Raw genomic sequence first — 20,359 nt, 5'->3', positions numbered from 1 at the left:
ATCCACCATATAGCCTAGACCTAGCACCATCAGAATATCACTTGTTTCGGTCTCTGCAATAACTCCCTGAATGGTGTTAAATTAGTTTCAAAAAACGCCTATGAAAATCATGTATCTCAGTTTTAAGAACAGAAACCTTAGAATTTCTATAGTGTAGGATTTATGGTGTTAACAGAAAAATGGCAAAAGATTAAAAAAAAATATGGTCCAGGTAGTCTCAAAATGTTATTTTTCAATAACAATAAATGTATTCTACATTTTGGATTCCAAAGGCTCAGTACTTTTTAGACAACCGGAAATAAAGGAAATATGAATCATATAATATGCAAGTTATTACGAATCTTTATTAATAGAATGTACATATATAACATAAATGGTTCCAAATGATGTTATTTATAAACTAATTACTTTAGAGTAGTGTATACAATAACGTAAATGAAAAAAAAACTAGCCACAAACTGCAAAGATCCTATAACAGAGAAAATTTATACCACTCCGTAACCTAATTTGACTTTAGTGTAAAACTTTTTAGATAAAAATTACAAATGAAATTTTCTAACCCGTATGAATAGAGAGATGTCTTTTTAAATTATACCTGCGACAAAATGTTTACTTACAATAATTACAAGAGAATTTCTTCTCACCATTATGAACAGAGATGTGTTTCTAAATTAGAGATTTGATTAAAAGTTTTTTTACAAAAATTACAAGTAAATTTTTTTTCACCAGTATGAATAGTGAGATGAGTTTTTAAATTACTCTTTTGACTAAATGATTTCTTACAAAAATTACAAGTGAATTTCTTCTCACCAGTATGAATAAAGAGACGTGCTTTTAAATGACTGTTACGATTAAAAGTTTTTTTACAAAAATTACAAGTGAATTTCTTCTCACCAGTATGAATAGAAAGATGTGCTTTTTAATTACTGCTAACCCTAAATGTTTTCTTACAAAAGTTACAAGTGAACTTTTTCTCACCAGTATGAATAGAGAGATGTGTTTTTAAATTACTTCTATCACTAAAAGTTTTTTTACAAAAGTTACAAGTAAATTTTTTTTCAACAGTATGAATAGTGAGATGAGTTTGTAAATTACTCTTTTGACTAAATGATTTCTTACAAAAATTACAAGTGAATTTCTTCTCACCAGTATGAATAGAGAGATGTGCTTTTAAATGACTACTATGATTAAAGGTTTTTTTACAAAAATTACAAGTAAATTTTTTCTCATTTGTATTAGTAGAGATATGTGTTTTTAAATTACTGCGTCGAATAAATGTTTTTTTACAAAAATTACATGTTAAGTTTTTTTTGACAACATGAATAGATAAGTGTGACTAAATTACATCTCTGAGTGAAAGACTCCTGACAAGAAACACATGTGTGAATAGGAAGATGAGAAGATATGACATTCCTTTTTTTAACTGGTTTTTCTGTAATTTGCAAGCACTTTTCTTTAAAAGAAAAAGTGTTGAAATCTTCATATTCTTCATCGATGACATAATCATAAATGCACTTATATTTTAATTTATTGCAAACCACACATTTTGATCTCTGTAAACTACTTTCAGTAATTCTTTCCTCCACATCATTGATAACTTCTTCAAAAAGATCCTAAAAAAAAAAACTTAACTGTTAAGTTAAAAATCTATCGGAAAACTTTGTTATTTTTAATAAGTTCAACTACAAATTGACAACATATACTCTAATATTAAATATCTTATATTCATATTTAAGCAAGCACAATATGTTTGTTTCAAAGTAGCAAAAATACATTTCTTTAGTATAAGCAGTTAAAATACAGAAGACAAAATATAACACAATCAAACTATACACTACATAGCACAGAAAGTAAAACTGATCAGTCAACAGGCAATTGCCAAATAAAAAAAAATTACTGTAGTATAGTTCTGTTAATATTAACTGAAAATAGAAACCTGTCAATAAGTGTAGATATTTTCTTTCCACTCATCCCCAGATTAAGATATTGGTCATTACATTTGTTCTTAAAAAATCAAACACACAGAAGAGTAATAAGATCGGTTTATCATTTTTATTAGATTTTCATCCACTGGATGAACTGAATGAAATGAAAAATAAGAGAAAACAGGCTTAGTACTGGATGGGTGAGTCAAGTAAATAATGAAAGAATTATATACTGAAGATCCAAAATTATATTAATTGACCATGAAAATGTCAAACAAAGAATTTTAATTTCTCTTTAATACATTCTAATACACAAAAATGAGAGTGCCACGAGAAAAGCAATGTATGCTGAGATAAAACCTGAAATAATTGTATGTTATTTACCTATAAGAGTGAGCTACACATTTGTCGAGAAATGTTATCATCTTTCTAAATCACATATATTCAGATTCATAACATAAGTTTTTAAAATGCAATTTATAATCTGCTGAGAAATAATTTGTCTTGTTTAAATGATTCTTAAATGTGTTCTGATTTTAGAGAACTCTATGAGCAACAAATAGATCTTTAAAAAAATAACAAAATTAATTAACACGTAGTAATGACATTTAGTGTTAGCTAGTGAACATCTCCCTCTATAAATCATGGGACCTTGCCGTTTCAGCAAGGTCTTGCCAGGGGTTTGAGTGCTCAGTGATACAGAGTAGCTGGACTGAAGGTGCAATCATATCGGAGAGGTATCTCTTGAGAGCCAGACTAAGGAATGATTCCTGAATGAGGGCAGCAGCTCTTTCAGGTTTATAATTTTTATTAGATTTTCATCCTATGGAAGAATTGAATGAAATGAAAAATAAGATTGGATCAGTAAAGAAATATGAGTGAAGTGGTAGGGCATCAGTACTTATGAAGACGTATCGACTACTATGTGATGTCTTAACAAATTCGTACAAAAGTTAGTTTAACAGAAAAACAACTGCAACAAGGCAATTTGTAATACGCTCAGTCTTGTCCCATATAAAGCGATTCAAAAGTTATTGGCCAGCGACTGTGCAAAGAGAATTCAATACTGGGAATGGTTTCAACAGTTTCTAGACGATGTTTGTGAGCTGCCAACAATTTAAGCACAAATTTAATTTATTCTACCGTTTAAATATGAATTCAATTCTCTGTGAAAAGAAACTCTAAGAAATTAACCTTGTTTTGAGAAAGCCGATGCCATCCATGGCTTCAAAAAGGCAAGTTTTTTTTGCAAAAAAATAGTGATGTATCAATATATTCTACTAATTTTCAGATTTATATCATACAATAGTCATATTACATTGAATAATCATTTTATTATAATTACATATTATAGTTTAATACACATGAAAAAAAGATTCTAATCAATGAGTACTGAAAAACCCTAGAGAAATGGCATAAAACCATATTGAAAAACCCAAGGAACCCTCAGAAAACTCTAAATACCACACTAAAAACTATACATGAAGTACAGATCCTGGAAGAGTAGCCTCATGGCTGTTATCAAAGACCAATAGGAATGGTATTAAGAAGTACAATATTTCTTACGTTTATTCATTTCTATGTTTTATTTATGTTACATGCTGTCTGTTTAGGTAAACAGTTTGTTATGTTACAGAATTTGTAATGGCTGTGCCACATTTGCAGTACCATAAGAGACACAATGAAGTAGTTTTCTCTGTGGACAATGTACTTTATAAAACTGGTTTCTGTGAATGGATTATAAATTTACTTGCAAGAATATATCAGCTGCAGTTTGTTGTGTGATGAGGAACAGTATATTTTGGCAATATGAAGAAAGAAACAAGAAACCTTATATAGGGTGTCCCATATAAAACCCAACCCAACCTTATATTGGTAGGTATAGAAATAATAAAAAGGCATGTGTAAATGTAAACGTAATTTTTATTATTACCATCCATTACCTTACATTTAGAGTAAATGTTGGAAGTGGCCGCCATCTTCTTGAATACAAGCTTCAATTCTTTTTACAGCGTTTCTTGCAACTTTTTTCAAAGTTTGTGGCTGGATATTTAATACAGCTTGTTCTATTCTGACTTTCAATTGTTCAAGTGTTCGTGGTTTGTTCCTGTAGGCTTTTTCTTTGAAGTAACCCCATAGAAAAAAATCCGCCGCAGTCAAATCTGGAGATCTTGGTGGCCACAAGCCTCGACCCATAACACGATTACCGAAGAATTCCTCAATGAAATCAGAAGTTGAACCTGCGTAGCGCGATGTCGCACCGTCATGTTGTAGCCAACAGCGTCTGTCTTCCTCTTCCAAGAGTGCGATGAACCGAAATATAATATCCTGATATCGTTCTGCATTAAAGGTGTACTCGAAAAAAATAGGACAGATTATTTTCTTCCGCGATATCGCGCACCACACGCCCAACTTCTGCGGGTGTAATTGCTTTTCGTGATAAACGTGGGGATTTTCAGCACTCCAAATTCTACTGTTTTAGCTGTTTACGTAGCCATTCAAATGAAACCGTGTTCATTTGTGAAAAATAACGAATCCATAATGTTAATTCCCTCACTCAGAAATCGACGGAACCATTGACGTACTGTAGCCGTTTTTCTTTGTCGGGCTCAAGAAGTCTATGAACCGTTTGAATGCAATAAGGTCGTAATTGTAATTGTTTGTTTGCCCGATGAACAGTTGATGTAGACAAATTAATTTCAGCAGACAAACGTCTGATCGATTTATTTGGCGAGGCGAGTAATCGGTCTTTGATTTCAGTGACTGTATCTGTATTCAACACTGATGCAGATCTTTTGTGTCCTTGTTATTAACAGAACCAGTCTCTCTAAATTTTGCAACTAACCTTAATACTGATGTTTTGTTAGGAGCTGGTTTATCTGGGTACTTATGGCAAAACAAATCTTGCACTACAACCACTGATTTTGTACTGAAGTACGACTCAACAATGAAAACACGTTCGTCTAGCGGAAACACCATCTTGTCTCCAGCAATACACTGAACGTTACGATTGCATTGTTGTTACTATCGGTAGTGTTCTACTGCGTCACCGCGATGTTCAGATGTTGGACGAGTCCATTTCAGTAACGAGTAGGGGAGTAAGCTTGACTTTTGAAATTTCATGGATGAGTGATTGATGGGTTGTGTTTTATATGGGAGACCCTGTATAAAACCTTGAACGGAATGTTTATTCTTTAATGTTTATTCTTTATGAAAAGCCACGAGTTTTCAGGAGTGACTTGTTACTTCTCAATTGTACAATCCTACCCATACTGATTTATCATTTCACATACAGTTTGGTATCACTTTTTTAAGCTTTTAATCAAAATATCTAGTGTTAAACAAGAATGCTAAATATTAGGTAAACCATCAAAAAGTAAATGAAAATATCTTACTTGTCTAGATGTTGTCGGTTTATCATCTGTCATAGCAACAGGAGCAATCAAATTTTCTGTTCGCTCTGTTTCATGCTTGATTTCTTTTTTAATACTGAAAGATAATGGATCTTCATCAAATAATGAATTATCAGTTTGTGCGTCCATACTCTGCAGTAAAACAAAAAGTAATAATAATAATAATTTATTATTGTTATATAATTAACATCTATTAAAAATATATCTATTTTTCATACAATGATAAAACAAATTGGTTTTCATAGAAATAACTCGTCTGTGTGGTTACTTCTATAATGATATTCATCTGGAACCTTTCAGTAAATAATCACACATGATAGTGCCAGAAAAGGTAATTATTGGAGGCATTGGCAGTAAATAATTAGATCAATAGAAAAATGTTTGCGCTTAAGCACAATCAAAAATGTTTGGTAAAAGAAACAGGTTGCTGGTGCAAATATAAAGAAACACATCAACCTTGTTTGGAAACAAAGTTGCAGTGACATAGAATAAAGATTATCGAAACCTACAACAAAGTTTCTTGTAACTGAACATGCTTCATAAAGGCAAGGATAGCTTTGTACTCTTTTAAAACATTTATATAAACAATGTTAAATGTGGGTATAAAATGAATATGTTAGTCACCTTTGTTTAAGGCATGAGGCATCTGCTCACTGTATTATATTTGTTACGTGTTGTTGTACAAATTTTTTGTCTACTATAAAATGTTAGATGCAATCTGTTAAACAAAGCTGTTTACCCCCCCTATACACCACTAATAAATGTTTTTTACACTATAAATCAAGTAAGAAAAAAGCTTACTGGTTTAAATATTGTCGGGTCATCTGTCTATGCAAGATGTACAAACAAATATTCTTGTTTCCCTGTTTCATGCATGTTTTCTTTTTTAATGGGCAAGGATAATGGATTTTCATCCAAAACTGAATCACTGGTTTGTGCATCCATACTCTGCAAAAAAATATTTAGTAATAATATTTTAATATAATAGTGTGACTTAAAGTAAGAGTGGTTAATAAAATATTACTGAAATGTAACATCTGACGAGTCAAGAGCTTGAACCTAACTGTAATGTCAAAGATAGTATAAAACATGTTATGGATCAGAGCACTTTCCATAGCATCAACCTGTCTTGGTTATGTATGGAAATGACTTGCTAAAAAAAAATACTTGCTTATAACAAATATGACGGACACCAGAGTCATTCAGTACAACGGAATGTTCTCTTAATTTCAATATCTTCAAAAAATAGACATGAGTAAGCAATAACAGTAGAGTTCATTGTTTTTTATTACCTACAAAGATACTCTTTTTTGCAAAAGAAAAGAACAGTCACCCAGGGAACCACTGAGTTCCTTGTAGCAGCTAATGTTTTAATTATTTTATAATACTGGTTAGAGAAAACTTCAAAAAAGACAGATCCAAAATATTGCTTAAAATTTTCTATACATTCCTTTTCAACACTATACAAACACAAGCGAATAGATGTATAAGAGATTATATGTTAATTAGTTACATCCTTCAAATCCTTTATTGCATCCTACATCCTTTATAGGCATCTTACATCGTTTATTGGATCTAAGAATAGTCAATTAAAACATGAATACCTCTAAAATGTATTCATTATATGCTCTATGTGCACTTAACACTTACTGAATACAAAGTTTTCCTTTTTCTGAATTTTCTGCTACGCTTGTTTAATGTATTTGACCAATCAGTTTTATGCGAGTGTTCAAAGGGAGAAAGTGCGTACCGTTTTCTGATGGAAAAGTGGAAAAATCTTTGTAAACAATGTTGCATCTGAGTATAAAATGAATACGATTAGGAGGCTTTGTTCGTAGCATGAGGCTTCATCTCATTGTACAATCTCATTGTATTTTCTTTGTTGCGTATTGTTGTACAAAATGTTTATCTACCATAAAGTGTTAAATGTAATCTTTTCATCAAAGCTATTTACCTCCCTATATTTCGTTAATAACTTTTTTTGCAGTATAAATCAAAATATCTCAAGCCAGATATAAATGCAACATGTTATGTGGGCTATAAATAGTAAATAAAAATATCATCTTGAATAGAATAATTAAGAATTCTTACAATAACTAGGTTGACATTTTTAACTCAAAAACAGATAAAGAAGAAAATGGCTTACTTGTTTAAATATTATCAGTTCCTCATCAGTCTTGGCAAGATGTACAAAGAAATATTCTTGCTGCCTTGTTTCATGCATGTTTTCTTTTTTAATGGACAAAGATAATGGATTTTCTTCCAAAACTGAATCACTAGTTTGTGCATCCATAATCTGCAAAAAAAAAATATTAAGTAATATTAATATTCTATTACAAAATTGTGACTTAAAATAAGCATGTTAAATGAAATATTACTGAAATGTAACATCTGATGAAGTCAAGGAGCTTGGAACTAACTATTTTGTTAAAAATAATTTAAGACTTGTTATATATCAAACTGGGTTTTAAACCATTAACCTGTGTCAGTTATGTATGGAAATGACTTGTTATACACATAATCTATATTTATAACTAACACCACATGAAAACCACAGTATTTATATTTTTAATTAGAAGTCATTATTAGTTGTAAGAAACAAGTAAACTCAATTGCACTTAGTATATTTATTGCTCAGTGTAATAATCACTTGGAAAATAAGTTAGAATTTTTTCTGAACCCTTTAAAATTTTAGTTCTTTTGTTCCATATTACATATTATTCCTCATTTTCTTTCTTTGCAACATTACAGTTTCATTTCCAGTTTTATAAACTAGAACTAAGGAACCTAAAAATTCTAGAGTTTTTTTTTCACTAATGGATTAGTTCTGAATAATAATTACACACTTGTTATGTTTGTAAACAAATTTTATGATTTTTAAATTCAGGAATTAACATATTTTTTATTGTAGCGTTCATTATATTCAATAATTTTATTTATAATTTTTATTTTTATAGAAGCCAATTATAATGAATTCTACTGTAATTTGGTAATAAATGTAATCGATTAATCCTAATGGATAAATTTAAAAATAATACAAAACGCTTTCAAAAAAAGGAAAAAGAAAAAAGACATTCATGTTTAAATAAAAACAAAAAATATATACAGTAAACATTAAAAATTCAAAACAAATCGAGACACAGTTAACATGAATTCTCAATACGATCAAAGTTTTGAATATACACTATGTTATTATAAAATAAAATTATAAAGGAACACTAAAATTAATTATGGAAAAACAATAAATACTCAAGTCATTTATATATCTTTATTGCAGGTAGAAGAAAGATACAACTTGAACAATATAAATTAATAATTTCAATAAATTGCATAGAAATACCTTACAGTAGGCAACAGCCCAATATTTTTAGATGGTCAGAATCATAATTAATAGCCTATTAACAAAATATTTATTTTTAACAAATGAAAAGTTATTTGAAATATTTGCTAATTTTTTGCAATTTACAATTTATTACTCCAATATTTAATTGCAGAAATCTTCTTGAATCAGAAGATTCAAGACTTCAAGAAAGTTCCAGTACATTACAATCTCGAATTGAAAAACATCAAGACAGGATGCAGATGGATCAGAGAAATAGGAGAGGATCTGAAGGTAATTGGCCATGCACCAGAAGACAACACAGATAAAATGACTAAAATGTTCTTATGCAGTCACAATTTTTTTTTTAACCTCCGGTTAAAAATGACATGCCTAACCGAGATTCGAACCCGGAAACCCACTCGTGCCGGACAACCACAAAATTTGTAATAACATAACTCCACTTTTTTAGATTTTTTTTCTATTACTGTATTTTGGTGGTGTTTGTTATTTTTTAATTTAATTAGCACAGTGGTCAATATGTTGATGAAATATTTGAATTTTCAAAAAAATATTTTATATATATATATATATGTTTAATCACATAAATTTTTTTTAAGAATTATGATTTTGTAATGCTGCTGTGATCAAGCTTTTACCACAGTTCTCCTTGGTCTATACAGGCAAATTCTGAAGTAGTACCTTTTTTATAATCTACGAAGTAGCATAACGATGTATATAATGTATTATTATTTAACGATCAGAATACAAGACTTAATTAACGCGTTTAAATAAACACTCTTGGATGCTAGACAGCAACATAGCCAGAGGAAAAACGGTCTGTCATTAAGGGCTTATGGTATAAGCCTTACTGCTGAACTGAATGTACAGGAATCAGTCGATTCATTCAACTATAGCAAACAAAGTCTGTTTTTGCGAAGGTAGATCCTGCCATCGGCTAAATTCATGCTTCTGACCATAAAGGTGTACAGACATCGACCACGTCGGTAATCGCGCAGCTAAAAGAAGAGTTGTTAACAGTAAATCAGTCTAGTTATAAAAGGAAAGTCTGTTCCTAGTATGCCTATGTACCCTATTATTTATTTTATACCTAAATATAAGTTTTAAATATTTAGCTTTAACAGTAAATTAATTGCTACGTAAGATTACAATTAGCAAGAGTTCCAATGACCAGACTGTGGGTCTATATGCCATCAATACGAAGCCTAAAGAGGTAGCAGAAGAAATATTAGTTAAAAAAAGATTGATTCGTTAAATGTTATCTCAGTCATCTAAAGTTGAAATCGATTTGCTTGTTTACGTTGTTCATACGAAAGGCAGAATTATGTTCATACATTGTAAATTGAGCATAGTAAACAATCTTTGCTCATTAAAGCACAAAAATTTTTTTATTTATTTATAATGGAAAAATAACTGATTATTTTTTTTTTACTCGCAATGAACCATCATTATAGATGTGTTTTTTCACTCAATTCTTTGTATATTCTCCTGAAGATAGGGATAACCGGTAACAATATTTTATTGATAAGAGATTGTAGATCGTTATTACAATAATTTTTGTTTTTTTTTTTTAACAGGGAAAAAGGATGGATATCAGATGTGGAAGAAATTTATAAATCATAAAGATTTATTATAATTAAAATTTTAGTATTATCATAACGTATAAGTTTTTTTTTTACTTATGTTATTTGCCTGTAATCTGATAATGTATCATAGACAAAAATATTTTCAAGCTGTTCTTATCAAGGTTTTCCCACGGTTTCCCTTGATACAATAGGGCAAATGCCGGAACATGGCATACTTTGGTATCCTTAATCGCATTTAAAATAAGAAAAACAAATATTATTTACGAGGTTTATTTTTTTTCTAGGTCCGATCGGTCACAAAATTAAAAACACAGTGAAAATAAAAAATTTTTTATTTGTAACAAGTACTTACATAGTTACGCTATTTCTCTACATAGTCGCCACTCCGATTTAGACATTTGTCGTAGCGAGGTACCAACTTTCCGACACCCTCGTCATAGAACGGAGCTGCCTGTTTTCAGCCATGTTTCTACGGTGGTCTGCAGCTCGATGTCTGTGCCAAAATCTTGTCCTCCTAGCCGGCGTTTCATGTGAGTAAAGAGGTGAAAATCAGATGGAGCTAAGTCCGGGCTGTATGGTGGGTGATCAAACACTTCCCGATGAAAACGCTGCAGGATCTTCTTTGCAGTGTGCGGCCGACCATTGTCATGGAGAATGACAATGCCTGATGACAACATTCCTCTCCCCTTATTCTGAATCGCCCTTCGTAGACATTGAAGAGTCACGCAGTGATGGTCGTACCACGTTCCATGAATTCCACCAAGAGAACTCCATTCTGGTCCCAGAACACAGTAGCCATACACTTTCTGTTGGAGAAGGAAGGTTCGCTTGAACTTCTTCGGTTTACTGGGAGAAGGAGAATGCATCCACTGTTTGGATTGTTCTTTTGTTTCTTCAGTTTCGAAATGGACTCGTGTCTCGTCCCCTGTGACAATTTTGTTCAAAAAATCTTCTCCTTCATTGTGGTAGTGCTGGAGAAACGTTAGGGAGGCATCCATTCTCATTATTTGTGATGGTCGGACAGCATCTTGGGAACTCATCTCGCACACAGTTTGCGGTATTGAAGTCTCTCACCAATGGTGCACCATTGTGAGTGATTGGACCTTGAAAAAAAAATAACCCTCGTATTTATAATTATATTTGTTGTAATTGTTTTCATTATCTGCTTAATGCCGACTTAATGTGACTTAATGTAAAATTGAAATTTAGCTCAAATATTGCGGTTTATCTACATATAAATATAAGGCATTGATAACATAAAATTTTGTACTTATTTAAAAAAGCTGGGTATTTATCGCCGTTTAAAAATTTTTAATTTTTGTAGAGGCATTATAGGATCTAAAAATTTGGTACAGTGCTGTATATACCAGTTGTTTCCAGTATTGAAGTCAGTCAGTCGATAGTCTGTAGCTTAACTGTTATAGAGTTTCTATAATATATTTCCAAAAAGGGTAACTAAAAATTCATAAAACGGGAAAAATATTTCTCTGCATAAGTGTAATTCTATTAAATATAATCCCGGTCCGGCCGTACCCCTAATTAAAGTAAAGTAAATTAAAAAAAATTCTTCGGGGGAAAATATTAAATAAAATTTTTTTTTGTAATTTCTCATATCGATTAAAAACTTTTGTTTTTTTAACTTTCAACTTTTGTTTGTTAAAGTGCCTCGGTTAAAAATTTGAAATTTTATTTCGGCCAAACACCCTGATCCCTTTTTCCAGTTTTCGCAAACGTTTAATACATTCCCCCCTCCAAGATAGTGCCTGTTGTCTGCCAAGTTTAAAGAAAATCGGTCCACGGGTTCCAAAATTATAAGACAAAACACAAGCCAACATACACACGCACAAACGTCCGACTGATAAAAATATTTTTTTTGAATTTGGAGCATTGGAATAAAAAATTTATTTTTCAAATTATATAAAATTTATTTAAACAGATTATTTAAAATTTATTTGGAGGGAGGGGGGTTAACGTCACCTTAAGGCACCAAACTTAAAAAAAAAAAAATACTAATTTTTAGACATTTTTTTGACCGATTTACTAGTAATTTCCCGTTGCAGCTGTAACTGTTGTAGCAGTATATATCGCTGTAGCCGGAAAGTAGAAATAAACTAAGTGACAAATTGGGGAAAAAAAGAGTATAGTATTGTATTTTATTTCGAAATTCCGTTATACAGAGTGATAGGGAAAGACTTCAGCATCTCATTCTAGAGGCTAAAAATAAGAAAAAAGTTCATATAAACATAGATCCAAAAACGTTTCTTTAGCGAGTTATACAGGGTGAAAGATTTCGACCGAGTTTCAGTTCCTCCGGGTAAATTTAAGGCTTTCTGAAATTCTGGGAAGGTCAATTAAGGGGCAAATTCAATTGTTTCTTACGGGTTTTGAGTTGGGAAATCGAAAAAAATAGGTCCCAGAACTGTATCTCTCTTAGTTTCTAATATATCCCATGTAAAACGCCAAAAATAGGGTCAAAAAACACATTTTTTTCACGGAACCGTGAGCTGTCTCGCTACAACTCCGTTCTCTTTTCGCGTAACCGTTGTTAAACGCCTTTATAGTACGCACGGTTCATTGTTTCACATACAGGCAAGAATTCACTAAAATCGAAAAAAGTGAACATAGCTTCGAAATTGACGTGATCGGTCTGTTCAAGAAATCGCCGACAAACATCCACTCGATGTTCTTTCTACTGTTACATTACTGTTTCTTTATACTGTTACATTTGAGTGCAACTCAAATAACAATCCAAGAACACGTGGTTTCAGAGGAGGGTATGCGAAACAAATTCTGCCAGCCGCACGTCACTAAATATATCCGTTGACGAGTAATTAAAAGCGTTCGGTTATTTTCTCAACAGATTTCGTATATCAAACGTTATATTTATTGAATTACTTGCAGATTTTAATTTAATAAATAATTCGTAAAATAATTTTTCAAACTTGTTTTAGCATAATGAAATTCATTTAATAAGTTCTCACATATTTTACTCCGTTTACTAATTCTGTATTTGATTATTTTACAGTTTATATTAGTTCGAAATGATCTATTACGGAGCGAAATTACATTCATATGCACAAGATGAGAGACTTAAAACAGAACCGAACCCGGTTCCAAATACAATTATTTGAGGTCACTTTTAACGCTGCTTCTTTCTACTACTACGTCTGTTAACTGTCGGTTGCAAACCGTTCGTGCTTCAGCGCTGTATAGTTTCGTTCTTTACAGTTATATTTTTCTAAAACGCCTTATTAGGTCGAGGGAAGGGGTTTTAAAGGGAAACGGTAAGTGCGTTCTGGATCCTTTCAGGAAACGCGTCAAATACTCGCGGAAAGATTTCCGAATGCCAGTAGCTCAGCAGAATAGCGTACGCGATTTGTTTAAAAAGTAGCGTTCAACGGGATCGGTTTCAAAGGCAAAACGAAATGAACGACTCCGGAGGCAAAAGCTGATATTCAAAGAATTTCTGCCGGTCGGAAAACATTTATACTTAAGTTATCACAACAAAGCGGTAAAAAATGCAGATCTTGCCGTAAGAATCTTCACGATTTTAATTTGAAATCGTACCGTGTAACGATTTTGCAAAAATTTAAGAGAATAGAAACCGAAAAGTTTTAATTGTTCTATCCGGCGTTTAAAAACCGATGAAGAAATATGCTCAATTGATGATGATGCTCAATTTCATGTCGGTCGAAACACGGTTTCATTTAACCGGGCGTGTTAATTCGATTGGCACCAGGTACAGGATGACTGAAAAGCCACACCGGATGTTTATTCGTCCATTTCATGATGAGAAATTCGGTGTACGATACGATTCTGATATCGAACAGCACCATTTTGCGACCGGATTGTCGATACAGAAGTATTACCGTACAATATTTGTAGATTTCTACTATCGGTTAACAAATGGTGAAAAGGGGACGGCTTCTTCAAATACGACGGAGAAACATAAAAAAATTCACTAGCACATGTTCGTGCGGTTTTTTTTTGTGTAAAAGAACGAATTGTCAGTAGAGGACGATGGATTCAGCGTTTGCCAGATTTCTCTTCAGTTTTTCGTTTGGGGCTTTTTCAAGGAAAGAGTTTACGAACCAAATCCTCCACCATTATCGATGAACTGAAAACGAATTTTCAACACCAATTTCTGGCGTCTCTCAATAAGCTCTTCCGAGCACAAAGATGCATGCTTCCGTCGGACGCTTATTTCGAACGTGTTTTGTAAAAATTTGGTAAATATATAAACTTTTGCTAATGTAGTTATAGAATTTAATTTAACTTGCGTCTTCATAGTTTCATTTCATTCGTAAAATGTTACATGCGGCGACTGGGTTTAGTTGTTAGCGGTTCTCTTTTAATTCGGTACCCATTATAACGGGCATCGTAATTAAAAGGATTATAGACAACCTGAAACAGGAAAAATCACTTTTAAAAATTAAGTAGCCGTTCCCGATAATTACAAACATCCCGTGTGCCTTACTAAAATAAAGGAGGCATGAAGTATCTTTTACATACCTTCTTCGCTGAACCAAATTTACTTTCACGTATCAGCATGACAATGCCGTTCAAAAGTAGATGATTATTCAGCGCTGGGACTGGGACAGCGCATGGACTGGGTATACAGATAGGCATTACTGCTCTTAAACTATATCATTTGTACAACACATGTTTCACATACGTTACAGTCATAAAGATTGTGAAAGCAACACTTAATGGACCCCTTTAAACGAGTTATAAAATTTCTAGTAAGTTAGAAACACGATTAACTAAATATAACATAAAACTATATTTTTAAGATAAATGGATTAAATGAAAAAAAAAATTGTTTTCTAAAATTTTTTAAAGAATTTTATTACTATTTTTCACACGGTTTTTAAAAATACCCTAATTTTATACAATAAAAACAATTTTTTTTATTCTATAGGTAAAATTAATAATAGAGTTTTGCATCGATTAATCTTTAAAGAGTATTTTCGATCGGAAGAGTACTATTAATCTTTTTCCCAAATCCCAATACATTTTTCTGATTGTCTATAGATTGTTAGGAATACAATTTAAGTAATTTCAATAAAAATAACATTTTATTAGAACATCTTGCTGCAATATTTTTTGTTTAAAATAAATTATATTCACGTTAAAGCAAAAGGCTTTAATATTATTTAATTATTATTTTCTTTTCAAATGCATATGTCTTATATAAAATAACTTTAAATCGGCGTGTATCTATTTCTGTGTATTATAATATTTTTCACAAAAAACCATAAGCTGAACATAAACTATTTACTGCAAGTCAAGCGATAATAACCGTGTGAAAATTCTGTTTTCGTTTATTCATTTTGACATACCTAGAACTATTTAAAACGGTTTATCCCGTTAAATGTTTTGCGTAAACGATGGGGAGGGGTTATTTCATACTCTCAACACTCAGATAAATACGTTAATATTATTAAACTCAAATTTTGTGTTTCGGTGTTTCAAATGCAGTTTATCAGCTCGTTAAAAATAAAAAAAATAAATTATAAAGATTTTTAGAAATCTATCTTTATTATTATTTCTACTTATCAGAATAATCGATTTGTTTCAGTCTCTGCAACAACAACCTGAATGGTGTTAAATTAGTTTCAAAAAAGGTCTGTGAAAACCATAAGCCGTACACCAAAAGGTCGGTGAACAGAAACCGTAGAAGTTCTATAGTGTAGGGTTTATTGTGTGGACACAAAAATTGTAGACGTTTATCGAAAAAAATGTTGCATGCGGTCTCAAAATGTTAATTTTCAATAACCATAAATGTATTCACAATTTTGGCATACAATGTCTCCAAATTTCTTAGACAAACTTAAATAAAGGAATATGAATCATTTAATATACAAGTTATTAAAAAGTTTTTTTTATTAAAAGAATTGTACATACATTATATAAATCATTCCAAATGATCCGATGTATAAAATAATTAGTTTTAATAATAGTGTATATGCAATGCAAAAAAAAGAAGAAAAAAACTAGCTACAAACTGCAAAGACCCCATACTAAATAAGAGATAATTTATACCACTCTGTCAACCTTATTTAACTTTTGTGTAAAAGTTTTTAGATAAAAATTACATGTAAAATTTTTCTAACCAGTATGAATAGAGAGATGTGCTTTTAAATGATGCTTTAGACTAAATGATTTCTTACAAAAATTACAAGTGAATTTCTTCTCACCAGTATGAATAGAGAGATGTGATTTTAAATGACTGCTTTGTCTAAAAGTTTTTTTACAAAAATTACAAGTGAATTTCTTCTCACCAGTATGAATATAGAGATGTGATTTTAAATTACAGCTTTGATTAAAAGTTTTTTTACAAAATTTACAAGTGAATTTCTTCTCACCAGTATGAATAAAGAGATGAGTTTTTAAATGATGCTTTAGACTAAATGATTTCTTACAAAAATTACAAGTGAATTTCTTCTCACCAGTATGAATAAAGAGATGTGATTTTAAATGATGCTTTAGACTAAATGATTTCTTACAAAAATTACAAGTGAATTTCTTCTCATCAGTATGAATAGAGAGATGTCTTTTTACATGATGCTTTCGACTAAATGATTTCTTACAAAAATTACAAGTGAATTTCTTCTCACCAGTATGAATAGAGAGATGTGATTTTAAATTACAGCTTTGATTAAAAGTTTTTTTACAAAAATTACAAGTGAATTTCTTCTCACCAGTATGAATATAGAGATGTGATTTTAAATTACAGCTTTGATTAAAAGTTTTTTTACAAAATTTACAAGTGAATTTCTTCTCATCAGTATGAATAGAGAGATGTCTTTTTACATGATGCTTTTGACTAAATGATTTCTTACAAAAATTACAAGTGAATTTCTTCTCACCAGTATGAATAGAGAGATGTGATTTTAAATTACAGCTTTGATTAAAAGTTTTTTTACAAAATTTACAAATGAATTTCTTCTCATCTCTATTAGTAGAGATATGTGTTTTTAAAATACAGCTTTGATTAAAGGTTTTTTTAGAAAAATTACATTTTAAGTTTTTTTTGACAACATGAATAGATAAGTGTGACTGTAATGTAGATCTCTGAGTGAAAGACTCCTGACAAAAAACACACGTGTGAATAGGAAGATGAGAAGATATGACATTCCTTTCTTTAACAGGTTTTTCTGTAATTTGCAAGCACTTTTCTTTAAAAGAAAAAGTGTTGAAATCTTCATATTCTTCATCGATGACATAATCACAAATGCACTTATATTTTAATTTATTGCAAACCACACATTTTGATCTCTGTAAACTACTTTCAGTTATTCTTTCCTCCACATCATTGATAACTTCTTCAATAAGATCCTAAAAAACAAACGTAACTGTTAAGTTAAAAATCTATCGGAAAATTTGTTATTTTTAATAATTCCTACTACAAATTGACAACTTATACTTTAATATTAAATATCTTATGTTCATATTTAAGCAAGCACAATATGTTAGTTTCAGAGTAGCAAAAATAAAAATTTTGTTAGTATTAGCAGTTAAAATACAGAAAACAAAATGTAACACAATCAAATTATACGCTACATAGCACAGAAATTAAAACTTGTCAGTCAACAGGTAATTTCATAATGCCAAATAAAAAAAAACAAATTTTTTTAAATTTACTGTAGTTTAATTCTGTTAATATTGACTGAAAATAGAATCCTGGCAATAAGTGTAGATATTTTCCAAACTCATCCCCAGATTAAGTGATTGGTCATTCATTACATTTGTTCTTAAAAAATCAAACACGCAGAAGAGTAATAAGATCGGTTTATCATTTTTATTAGATTTTCATCCACTGGATGAACTGAATGAAATGAAAAATAAGAGAAAACAGGCTTAGTACTGGATGGGTGAGTCAAGTAAATAATGAAAGAATTATATACTGAAGATCCAAAATTATATTAATTGACCATGAAAATGTCAAACAAAGAATTTTAATTTCTCTTTAATACATTCTAATACACAAAAATGAGAGTGCCACGAGAAAAGCAATGTATGCTGAGATAAAACCTGAAATAATTGTATGTTATTTACCTATAAGAGTGAGCTACACATTTGTCGAGAAATGTTATCATCTTTCTAAATCACATATATTCAGATTCATAACATAAGTTTTTAAAATGCAATTTATAATCTGCTGAGAAATAATTTGTCTTGTTTAAATGATTCTTAAATGTGTTCTGATTTTAGAGAACTCTATGAGCAACAAATAGATCTTTAAAAAAATAACAAAATTAATTAACACGTAGTAATGACATTTAGTGTTAGCTAGTGAACATCTCCCTCTATAAATCATGGGACCTTGCCGTTTCAGCAAGGTCTTGCCAGGGGTTTGAGTGCTCAGTGATACAGAGTAGCTGGACTGAAGGTGCAATCATATCGGAGAGGTATCTCTTGAGAGCCAGACTAAGGAATGATTCCTGAATGAGGGCAGCAGCTCTTTCAGTAGTTGTTAAGGGTGTAGGTCAGGACGACTTAAATGGTCATATCAACATCACTCAGTCCTATCAGTCATATCAGTAGTACTCAGTCCTCTGAGTACTGCGCAGCTGAAAGCAATGGAAAACTACAGCTGCTTTTTTCCAAGAAAATGTAGCTCTCTGCATTTTCGTATAGCAATGATTGAGGTGCCTTCCTTGGTAAAATATTCCGGAGGTAAACTAGTCCCCTGTTCGGATCTCCGGCTGGGGAGTACTAAGGAAGGGGTCACCAGAAAATTAAAAAATAACATTCTACGAGTCGGGGCGTGAAATGTTAGAAGTGTAAAAAAGGTTGGTAGGTTAGAAAATTTAAAGAGGGAAATGGATAGGATAAATGTAGCTGTAGTAAAAAATAGCGAGGTTCGGTGGGAAGAGGAAAACGACGTTTAATCAGGTGATTTTAGAATAATTGACTCAGGTTCGTATAATGGGCAGGCAGGAGTAGGTTTTGTTACGAACAAGAAGATAGGGAAGAGAGTAGAGTATTTCAAAATGCATAGCGATAAAATCATTGTAATAAGGATAAAATCAAAACTTAAACCGACAATGATTGTTAACAAGCGCCTACGATGATGATGAAGTAGTGTGTATACAAAGAAATTGACAAAGCAATTAAACTCCTAAAAGGAGATGAAAATTAAATAACAGTTGGCAGACTGGAATGCAAGCATTGGAAAAGGCAAGGAAGGAAATATAGTGGGTGAATACAGGCTGGACAATAGGAATGAAAGAGGGGACCGACTTATAGAGTTTTGCACGAAGTATAATTTAGTAATTGCCAACACCCAGTTTCAAAATCATAGTAGAAGAATATACACATGGAAAAAGCCAGGCGATACTGCAAGATATAATCTATCTGATGATAGATTATATCATGGTTAAGCAAAGATTTAGAAATAAACTCAGTGATTGCAAAACTTACCCTGGAGCAGACATTGATAGCGACCATAATTTAGTGATAATGAAATGTAGATTGTTGTTTAAAAGCCTGAAGAAAAGGTGTCAGATGAATCGGTGGAATTTAGAGAAGCTTGAGGAAGAGGAGGTAAGAAGATTTTTGAAAAGGACATCGCAAGAGGTCTCAGTAAAAACGATAAAGCAGAAAATGTAAAAGAAGAATGGGTGAATGTTAAAAAGGAAATTCTTAAAAATCAGCAGAAGCGAACTTAGGTGGAACAAAGAGAACTGGTACAAATCCTTAGGTTTCAGATGATATATTGCAACTGATGGATGAACTTAGAAAATATAAGAATGCTAGTGATGAAGAAAGTAAAAAGGAAATATCGACAATTAAGAAATACAACAAACAGGAAGTGCAAACTAGCAAAAGAAGAGTGGATTAAAGAAATGTGTTCAGAAGTGGAAAGAGAAATGAACATTGGTAAAATAGATGAAGCATACAGGAAAGTTAAGGAAAATTTTTGGGTACATAAATTAAAATCCAATGTGTTAAACAAAGATGGTACACGAATTTATAATATGAAAGGAAAGGTCGACAAGTGGGTGGAATATATTGAAGTGTTATGCGGAGGAAATGAATTAGAAAATGATGTTATAGAGGAAGAAGTGGATGTCAAAGAAGATGAAA

At 31.4% G+C, this 20,359-nt stretch overlaps 2 protein-coding genes across 2 annotated transcripts in view; both read right to left on the bottom strand.

The window, feature by feature from the left end:
• Positions 1 to 20,359, bottom strand: part of LOC142332962 (uncharacterized) — a 386,939-nt gene that overhangs the window by 324,550 nt on the left and 42,030 nt on the right. The window lies entirely within an intron of this gene.
• LOC142333323 (uncharacterized) overlaps positions 385 to 20,359 on the bottom strand; it is a 33,083-nt gene continuing 13,108 nt past the window's right edge. Inside the window, exons 6-8 of the mRNA XM_075380343.1 lie at positions 7,485 to 7,634; positions 5,321 to 5,470; positions 385 to 1,613 (exon numbers count right to left, since the gene is read on the bottom strand). Coding sequence (XP_075236458.1) covers positions 1,293 to 1,613; positions 5,321 to 5,470; positions 7,485 to 7,634 — 621 coding nt within the window. The 3' untranslated portion in view covers positions 385 to 1,292. The remainder of the gene's footprint in view (positions 1,614 to 5,320; positions 5,471 to 7,484; positions 7,635 to 20,359) is intronic.

Source organism: Lycorma delicatula, chromosome 12 (genome assembly GCF_047948215.1).
Source record: "Lycorma delicatula isolate Av1 chromosome 12, ASM4794821v1, whole genome shotgun sequence".
Classification (NCBI taxonomy): Eukaryota; Metazoa; Arthropoda; class Insecta; order Hemiptera; family Fulgoridae; genus Lycorma; species Lycorma delicatula.
Note: the sequence above shows the minus strand (reverse complement) of the source record. Positions and strands in the feature narration are given on the sequence as shown.